Raw genomic sequence first — 9,027 nt, forward strand, 5'->3', positions numbered from 1 at the left:
ACTAGGCGGGTTTGTTACCACTGAGCCACGACGGGAACTCCGTGGAGGCAGAATTTTTTGAGGACTGGCTATCTTGCAGGCTCCTCTGTAGGAATAATATTTGCTGTTCTTCACTGCTACTGCATGGGCAAAGGAACAATTTCCCTCCTTCTTTATTTTGGGTATTTCTTTCATCAGCAATTAGAGGTACCTGTGGTTTGAAGAGCCATCCCTGGAATTCCACAAGTTAGCTGTGAAGGGAAAAGAGGATTCCCGAATAGCCACTAAACTCTAAACATGGAAAGGGGCAGAAAAGAAGTGTTAACTGGTGTTGTGCTGAGGAGGTAATGTTTTGCTTTCTTGAGTCATAAATACAGGCCCTTTTTGAATTAATAAGAAAAATGCAGGAGTTCCCATTGTGGCTCAGTGGGTTAAGAACTGGACATAGTGTCCATGAGGAGGCAGGTTCGATCCCTGGCCTCACTCACTGGGTTAAGCATCTGGAGTTGCCATCAGCCATGGTGTGGGTCACAGATCCAGCTCAGATCTGGCATTGCTGCGGCTGTGGTGTAGGCCAGCAGCTGCAGCTCTGACTGGACCCCTAGCCTGGGAACTTCCATATGCTGCAGGTGCAGCCCCAGAAAGAAAAAAAAAGATGCACCTAATTTAACAGAATCATCAGCTTAGTATATGTACAGGCTGTTTAGAGGAAAAAGGGTATAAGTGTTCCCAGTAGAAGGTTATCCCATTTCAGCCTACGTAGTGGTTAAGGAAATGCCTGAAGGTTTTCTTCAGTGATTAATTCGCAGTTTTCCTAATGCACAGAAAGTAGCTGATCAACACGCATGGCTCTATGTTGTGGGCACGTGAGTAGTAGCCTTGCCAGGCAGGTGAGGTGGATGACTCAATGGTTTACCTTAACCATGAATGTTTTGCTACCTTTGAGCAATGTCCCTTTCTTGTGTATCCAATATTTACAAAATATGTACTGAGATGATTGGATAAATTGGCTTCAGGCATGAAGCTATTCATGATTTTAGAGTGGCTAAATACCTGGCAAAGATAATTATTTTTATTTTGAAGGAGTCGATATTTAACCGCCCCCCCCAACCGCAAAAATGCAACCTTAGAGGCATTTCTAGCTAGCAGAGAAAAAACATTATCTTCTGTATGTTAAAAGTATGCCTTTCTGGGAATTCCCATTGTGGCTTAGTGGTTAACGAATCCGACTAGGAACCATGAGGTTGCGGGTTTGATCCCTGGCCTTGCTCAGTGGGCTAAGGATCTGGCTTGCCGTGAGCTATGGTGTAGGTTGCAGAAGTGGCTCAGATCTGGTGTTGCTGTGGCTGTGGCGTAGGCCGGTAGCTACAGCTCCGATTAGACCCCTATCCTGGGAACCTCCATATGCTGTGGGAGTGGCCCTAGAAAAGGCAAAAAGACAGAAAAAGAAAAGAAAAAGTATGCCTTTCTGTCCTCTACAGCAGGAGGGCATTTATCCAGTTCAATCAGTGTAAAAAGTATTATTATTTGAAGTGTGAAAATTGCAGTATTAATATGGGAGAATATTTTGGTAAGTCAAGAGCGGCTTTCATTGCGATGTGAAGTGTGGCTGTTTTCTGCAGTATAAACGCTCTCCCCTCCAAACCAAGCAAGAATCAAGGGTTTCCTGCGTTTCCATTTCCTACTTAGAGTTGCTTTTCTAGAGTTCATCTGAACCCAAAGATGCAAGTAGTGGCTCAAGCTCTGCCCCCTTGACCCTCAGCATGGCTCCAGAGGGGTGCTCAGCCCCCATGACCCAGGGCCCCCAGCAGGGCCTTTGCAAGGACGAGGTTAACTAGGGCGGTGGGAGGAAACCAGAGCACACCCTTCCTGCAAATGCTCAGCATTTTGCCCACATCGCACCCTGGGTAGGGGCGGATGTGTCCTTGGGTTCTGCGGCCGTGCAAGTTTGCCTAGGTGCAGAAACCTACCCAACTTTATTTTCCCCTCACGTCCAAGCAAGGGCGACCTGAGGACAGGCCAATGGACAGAGAAATAAGAGGCGGCCAGAGCCGTAGAAAGTCTCATGCAAGATGCCCGCCCTGAGTTCAGCTTTGGCTGCTGTCTCTAGAATTACATACACGAAGCTGTCTTTATGCAGAAGAGGTAAACGGTGGGCCGGGCGAGATGCGCGTTGGTCCAGGTGGGGCCAGTGAAAGGCTGAGGATGCCTGCTTTGGGATGCACCTGTGCCCCTGATGTTCACCAGCTTCTCTGGGTCTCCCGACTGATTCAGACAGGGAAATGGCACAAAAGCTTTACAGAGCTGTGGTGGGGAGAAGGAAATGGAGCTGTTATTAAAAAGAAATCAGAAAAAAAACCAAAAAATACTCCTCTTCCTCTGATGGCACCCTCTGAGGGCTTTTGACTCACTCTGAGGCTGTCTTGGCAAGAACAGCACACGCTGGTCTTTTGTGGCCCCGGGAGGACGCAGTCCCTCTCTCTCTCTCGTGGGTAGAATGTGTGGCCCGCTTTTTTTTCACTTCTCACTGCTCTTGTGTTTGTTTGAAGAGACTAGAAGCCAATGAGAGAGGCTGCCAAGGAGCGGAGGGAGGATAGTTTCAAGACTGCGCGTAGGACTTGCGAGACTTTTCCAGGACCGACCAGGTAACAGGGCTTGGCTCCTCTCTCCCCGCCGCCCCTCTCCCACTCACCCCAGCTCCCTCGGTAATAATCTGAGTCAGTTTGCACATGATTTTTCTAAGCCTCAGTGTCACTGTTCCTAAATAATTAAGGTCAGGAGTTCTAGAGCCTAAAGCCCCAAATAAGTGCAAGCAGAAAATATTGCTGATGGTGTCTTTTTTAGAACCTAAACTTTTGAACAGAATGAGCTCAGACAGCAGCCCTTTGGTGCTGACTGGCTTGTTTATTTCTCGTGTTTGTGCAAAAGCTGTGCACATATGCAGCCAGTGGCTGTTGCACCGCGTCTGGGTGTAAGTATTGAGTTTTTGACACGTCTCGGGGCAAGAGAAGATGACCTGACCCTCCTTCCCTCGATCTGCTCCCAGAAGCCATCCGGTGCCCTTTGTGGAGCCGGCTGAAAAGTTGGCCTGGTGATTTGAATCTGACGGGAGGTCTGTTGCATTCATGACCCCTGGGAAAGTTGTAATTTTAAAGAGAGCAGAAAGATTTCAGGAACAGGACTCATGATGATCTAGTCAGGCAGAATATTTGCTTTCCTATTTTTTTTTTTGGCCACGCCCACAGCATGCAGAAATTCCTGGGCCAGTGACCTGAGCCACAGCAGTGATGACACTAGGCCCTTAACCTTTAGGTCCACCAGGGAACTCCATTTGCTTTATTTCTGAGAAATACAATTTATTATTTAAAAAAAGATTTTACCCCCCCCCCCCATTCGCCAGAATGGAGTTACACGGCTGTGATTCCTAGAGGATTATCCTGCCCCACCCCCCCTTGACAGTGACAGGGTCTCATGGCGGCACCTTGTTGGTGACAATGCGTGGGCGTGCCAGCCACTCCATCACACTCCAGTCGGGAAAGCGGGGGAGGCTGTCAGGAATCCTTTTGGCAAATGAGAGCAAGATAACCTGCCCAGGTTGTAGCCCACTGCAGATGCGTTTTAGCTGCCTTTCCCAATGTTCCCAAGGGTGCCTCTACCTGCCCAGCGGAGATGGTGTGGGATGTGGGGCTGCCCGAGGATGGGAGAAGGAATCACCTTCCTTTCCAGCCTTCAGCAGGAGCTGCTCTCTAAACTGGTCCAGCCAGCCTCCACGTGCAGGGAGAGGCACGCCTGGCAAAGCCTGGTCTCCGATAACATTTTAAAGGAATGTTAATGAGATGGCTCTGACATGAGGGAGCTGGGTGGTTGGCCAGGAGGAAGCATGATGATGGTGGCATCAGGAGGGGACTGATGGGGCAACCGGGCCCAGGGGTCTGCAGGGGACAGAGCAGGGTGTGGTTGGGGGGGGGCGGGGGGCAGCTAGGACATGGTGGCCACCTTCTGGCCAGCACGGGGCTCTTTGGACTGGAGAGGAAGGAAAGCCTCAAGAAATAATTGAGAAAGATGGTTCTGGAGACGGGGCCCCCTTTTCACTTCTCTTTCTACTCAGGCTGGACTCAGAGGGAGCAGCAGTTTCAGCTTCTCATTCTTGGAGGAGATGGCCTGCTACCAGTCGCTTGGCCAAACCCATCATGTGAGTAGCGCTGCTTTACCTGTTCCCCGGGGGACTGAGGGACAGCCAGAGGGGACCTGTCCCTCCCAGCACAAGGGGTAGGTGGCACATTCTGCACCTGCCAGCCCTCCCAGTGTGTCGGGAGATGCCGTGAAGGGGTTGCCACCTCCCTCTGATATCCTTTCTACATCCTTTCTGGATGCAAGTGGCTTCATGTCCTTGCTATTCCATACCCGCCTGAAGCCTCAGTTTCTTCATATTTAAAAAGCCTAGACCTGGAGTTCCCATTGCGACTCAGCAGGTAAAGAACCTGACTGATATCCATGAGGATGCAGGTTCAATCCCTGGCCTCACTCAATGGGTTAAGGATCTGGCGTTGCCGTGAGCTGTGGTGTATGTTGCAGATGCAGCTTGCATCCTGTGTTGCTGTGGCTGTGGTGTAGGACGGTGGCAGCAGCTTTGATTTGGCCCCGATTCTGGGAACTCACATATGCCTCAGATGTGGCCCTTAAGAGACAAAAACAAAACAAAACAAAACATCGATTTCTCCACTGGGCATCCTCTGTGTAACCACATTAAAAAATCCTCCCTATAGATTTTGTCCTTGAAAAGGTCCAGCCAAAGATGAGAATTATTTTCAGGTGTGCTCCTTCTCCGAGTTTCAACAGCGACAATTAGCTGGAGATGTATGGTTTCTTCAGAAAAACAGGACCCATAGGATACACGTATGAAGACATTTATTTGAAGGTAGTGGCTCACGCAGTTATGGGGGCCGTCTGATCGAAGCTGGGTTTTGACATTCAAAGTAAAATAATTCCCAAGTCATTTATTTATGAAATTAGCTCTCCTTCAAAGGTAATCACCACGGCCAGTTTCACGTGTGGAGGGCTAAATAACACCCTCTGTGGTGTGATCCCAAGGAAATCTGCTTATTCCTCAAAGTATCTTTTTCAGTGCACCTGTCCTCGAGGCTGAAACGCCACAGTTACTCCTTGAGCCCATTATAAGGAAAATACTCTGAGACTTTGCGCACAGCAAGGTCCTGCTGTAAATTTGGAAAGGATGTGAAGGTTGTTCCCAGGAGGAGGCTTGAGTGGCGTCCTTGGGTGGAGGCTGAGTGGTTCCCCCCCACTTGCTGAGCACAGGAAGTAGGAGGAAAAAAGAAGGACCAAGGAAAAGGCGCATGGGAGACAATGAAAGAAAGGTGGGCAGGAGAGGGATGCCCTGAGGAAGCTACGGGTCTAGGACTGTTTGAGCAACACGGAAGCACAGAATTTTAGTAACGTAACAGCTGGTCTGAGCCCAACCAATCTGATCTCCGCTCTGTTTACTGGACGTGCACTCCGCCCCCTGTCCACCTGGACCAATGACAGTCTCCTGCTCCTGGCATGACCAGCTCACCCTGGTATGCAGGTCCTTTGATCAGGGGATTCTCTCAGCCTTGGGCAAACTGGGATGATGAGTGATGCCCCCCCACCCCGCCCCCAATACAACCATCACCATGGAAACTTAGGGAAGAATTTCTTTTGTGAGTTTACCAAAGGGGGGCATTTTGCCTGGCCATCTTGAGTTTGGGTGCCAGGACTGAGACCCTCAAGGCCGAGAGCCAGGATGCTCAGTGGAAATGACCACTCCCCTGTTTGGTCTTCTGGGCAGACAGTGTGATTTTTGTGCGTCCTGTTAGCTAATTGTAAGTGGTGGGAATTCACGTGCAGGTGCTCTGGTGTTGGGCTTGTCTGCATACGCTTCGTAAGGAAGCTCAGTCTAGCGCCAAGAGTGGCTGAGGGTCAGAAGAACCTGGGTTCTAGTCTCAGCTCATCCACTGAATTTCGTGTGACCTTTGGTAGCTGTTTTTTCTCTCCTCAATAGCCTCATCTATAAACTGTGATGTTTTGTGTTAGATGTTGCGTTCAGCTCCAGTGTGAACCCTCTGCCTGTTTTCCCTCTAGAACAAAATGGAAGGGCTTCAGAAGGCTGGGGAAGACGCATGTGCCACAGGTAAGGTCTAGTGGAGCCTGTCATGATGTTTGGGGGCCATGAACTCAGCACTGGGGCAGCAGACTTCCCACCTGCAGTGAGAGGTACAAGACTAGATTCACCCCAAGAAAAAGAAAATGCATTTCCCCCAGGAAATAGAACTTATTGGGCTATTTGCTGTCATACTCTCCTTAGTGAGGGTAAGGGGGTCATAGAAAGCTCTGAGCATCAGAAAGCCTTCAGGGTGAGAACTGAATAGGGAGAAGTTTCTGGAAAGTGTGCAAAAACTCAGCAACCCAAAAGGAACGACCCCTAAGCCTTTGGTCAGCTGGGGTGATTTATTCCACTAACCCTGTGTGAGCTCCCTTTATCCTCTGTGTAAGAATATTCACTCTGGGAGTTTCCACTGGTGCAGTGGGTTAAAAATCCAGCTGCAGCAGATGGAGCCTCTGTGGAAGTGCAGGTTTGATCCCCAGCCCAGTGCAGTGGGTTAAAGGATCCTGTGTTGCTGCAGCTGCTCAGATTCAATCCCTGGCCTGGGAACTTCCATATCCTATTATTACAGCTATAAAATTAAAAAAAAAATTTACTTTGACCAGCCCTGTGATGGGAACAGAGAGTGGGGAGCCTAACTGATTGAGAGTGGTGCTATTTCTTCTGGGTCTTTGTCTTTCTATCTTTTGTTGTCTTCTTCCTCAAAAGACATGACTCTTTGAGTCAGTTCAGGCTGTTGAAACAAATGCCATAGACTGTGTAACCAACAACTATTTATTTCTCACTGGTTCTACTGTTTGGAGGGGGGGGGAGTTCAAGGTCAAGGTGTGGTAGATCTGGTGTCTGGGGAGAACTCGCTTCCTGGTTGCTGTGTCCTCATGCCATAGAGAGAGCTCTGGTCCCTCCCTCTTCTTAGAAGGCCACTAATCCCAGCATGGGGCCCCATCCTCAACCCTGGTCTAGACCTCATCACCTCTCAAAGACCCCAAGCCCAGATACCGTCACACTGGGGACTAGGGTTTCAGGATATAAATTGGGGGGGGGGGGGACACATTCAGTCCGCAGCAATGACACATTACCTTTTCCTGTGCCCTGACAGCTGGAGGAGAAGGGAGCTTAAATCCAGGGTCATCTCCATTGAGGATCGTCCTGGTGGGCAAATCAGGCAGCGGGAAAAGTGCCACTGGGAACAGCATCCTCTGCCAACCTGTGTTCAAGTCCAAGCTGGGGACCCAGCCTGTGACCAGGACGTGTCAGGGGGCAACAGGCACGTGGCAGGGGAGGAGCATCCTGGTGGTGGACACGCCCTCCATCCTTGAGGCCAAGGCCCAGGACCAGGAGATGTACGAGGACATCGGGGACTGCTACCTGCTCTCGGCGCCGGGGCCCCACGTGCTGCTGCTGGTGACCCAGCTGGGGCGCTTCACAGATCAGGACGCCCTGGCCGTGATGAGGGTCAAGGAGGTGTTTGGGGCAGGAGCCCTGAGGCACACGGTCATCCTTTTCACCCACAGGGAGGACTTAGCGGGTGAGTCCTTGCATGACTACGTGGCAAACACAGACAACCTCAGGCTGAGGAGCCTGGTCCAGGAGTGCGGGAGCAGGTACTGTGCCTTCAACAACCGGGCCTCCGCCCAGGAGCAGAGGGACCAGCTGGCCGAGCTCATGGCCATGCTCGAGGGGCTGGAGAGCGAGCACCAGGGCGCCTTCCTCAGCAACGACCTCTTCTTTGAGGCGCAGATGCTCCAGCGAGGTGAGGCTGAGGCCCCCGGAGAGGGTCGCAGGCACTACCTGGCCAAGGTGCTGTCGCACATTGAAAAGCAAAAGCAAGATCTGCGAGAGGCCCGGAGACACCGTGTGCTCAGAGGGCTTCTCCGTGTCAAAAACTGGATCGTTTCGCATGATGAGCTTTGTTTCTGTCTTGTTTGGTGCAGCTTCCTTTTCCTTCTTATTCTGCTGATCATCTGGTATCATCTTTAATTCTGCAGGTTGCCTGTTTGTCAGTTTCTAATGAATCGCCTCGCAGATTCATTGCTCAGTTCAGAAATAAATATTCTTGGTCTACAGAGGACATGTCATCTCTGCGGGGTCACGGCCCCTCTTCCTTGGACCTCTGCTTTGGTTCAGCCTCCACTGCTGCCTCCGTGAAGCCTTGAGCCTCAGTAGAGGATGACAGTGGCTCAGGTCCAGGCTTGCCTGGCTGGTATATACACAACCCCGCTTTCTTGGCAGGAGCCAGCTCTGGTCTGGTTCGGGCCAAGGGGAGGTGAGCAGAACTGGGGCCAGAAGCTTTCTTCTTTCCCAGGAGGGACCCTGCATGGAGAGGTCTCTCTTCTTCCTCTGGGCATGGTTGGATCTGAGTGTGATGCTTGCAGGTCCAGCAGCCACGTGGCTCCCAACCTGAGGTTGAAGGCAACACTCAGAGCAGAGTGATGAGATCCATGCGGACCCCTGAACCAACCAGCCCTGAAGCCCACTCGATCTCTGGACTTCCAGGGAAGTCAGCCAATAAATTTCCTTATTGCCTAAGCTGTTGGAGTTTGTGTCTCTTTTACTGCATTTGAAAACGTTTGAGCTAATAAAGAGTTCCTCATATCCATTTTGAAAAAAAAAAAAAAAAAAGCCCTAAATCTCTCAGAACTTCCCTGTTCTCCTGCTTCCTGTGAGGAAGTGGCATCGAGAAGAAATAAACGGATTTCTCTTTTCTTGTTTCTAGAAACAGGAAAGGCCTCCTTCTACAACTAAAGTTCCTGCTACAGTGTAGACATTCAGTGAATCCCAAAGAACGTGAAAAATCCCCGTAGCGTCATCATTTTGGAGAAGGACAAAGCGGGGGCGGGAGGAAACCAGACAGCTCCTAGGCAGGCTGCCCCTGCTTCCTTTACCCTTTGAGGGGGGAAGAGAGC

General features: G+C 50.5%; 1 protein-coding gene across 2 annotated transcripts; it reads left to right on the top strand.

The window, feature by feature from the left end:
* Positions 1 to 1,878: 1,878 nt before the first annotated feature.
* On the top strand, positions 1,879 to 8,650 carry GIMAP5 (GTPase, IMAP family member 5). 2 transcript variants are annotated; one of them, XR_007132661.1, is made up of 6 exons: positions 1,879 to 2,124; positions 2,529 to 2,624; positions 4,088 to 4,171; positions 6,100 to 6,148; positions 7,221 to 8,387; positions 8,497 to 8,650. XR_007132661.1 is itself a non-coding variant. In XM_047763596.1 (5 exons), the coding sequence occupies exons 3-5, from the start codon at positions 4,136 to 4,138 to the stop codon at positions 8,099 to 8,101; spliced, it is 966 nt and encodes a 321-aa protein (XP_047619552.1). In that variant the 5' UTR covers positions 1,879 to 2,124; positions 2,529 to 2,624; positions 4,088 to 4,135; the 3' UTR covers positions 8,102 to 8,650. The 2 variants fall into 2 exon arrangements, 1 of the variants encoding a protein (XP_047619552.1); XM_047763596.1 differs by having other exon boundaries at positions 7,221 to 8,650.
* The last annotated feature ends 377 nt before the right edge of the window (positions 8,651 to 9,027 follow it).

This window comes from Phacochoerus africanus, chromosome 16 (genome assembly GCF_016906955.1).
Source record: "Phacochoerus africanus isolate WHEZ1 chromosome 16, ROS_Pafr_v1, whole genome shotgun sequence".
Taxonomy (NCBI): domain Eukaryota; kingdom Metazoa; phylum Chordata; class Mammalia; order Artiodactyla; family Suidae; genus Phacochoerus; species Phacochoerus africanus.

Coding starts and splice junctions, on each gene's coding strand:
- GIMAP5 (XM_047763596.1), top strand. CDS start 4,136: ATGGCCTGCTACCAGTCGCTTGGCCAAACCCATCAT. Junction 4,172..6,099: donor CGCTTGGCCAAACCCATCAT/GTGAGTAGCGCT, acceptor TTTTCCCTCTAG/AACAAAATGGAAGGGCTTCA. Junction 6,149..7,220: donor GGAAGACGCATGTGCCACAG/GTAAGGTCTAGT, acceptor GTGCCCTGACAG/CTGGAGGAGAAGGGAGCTTA.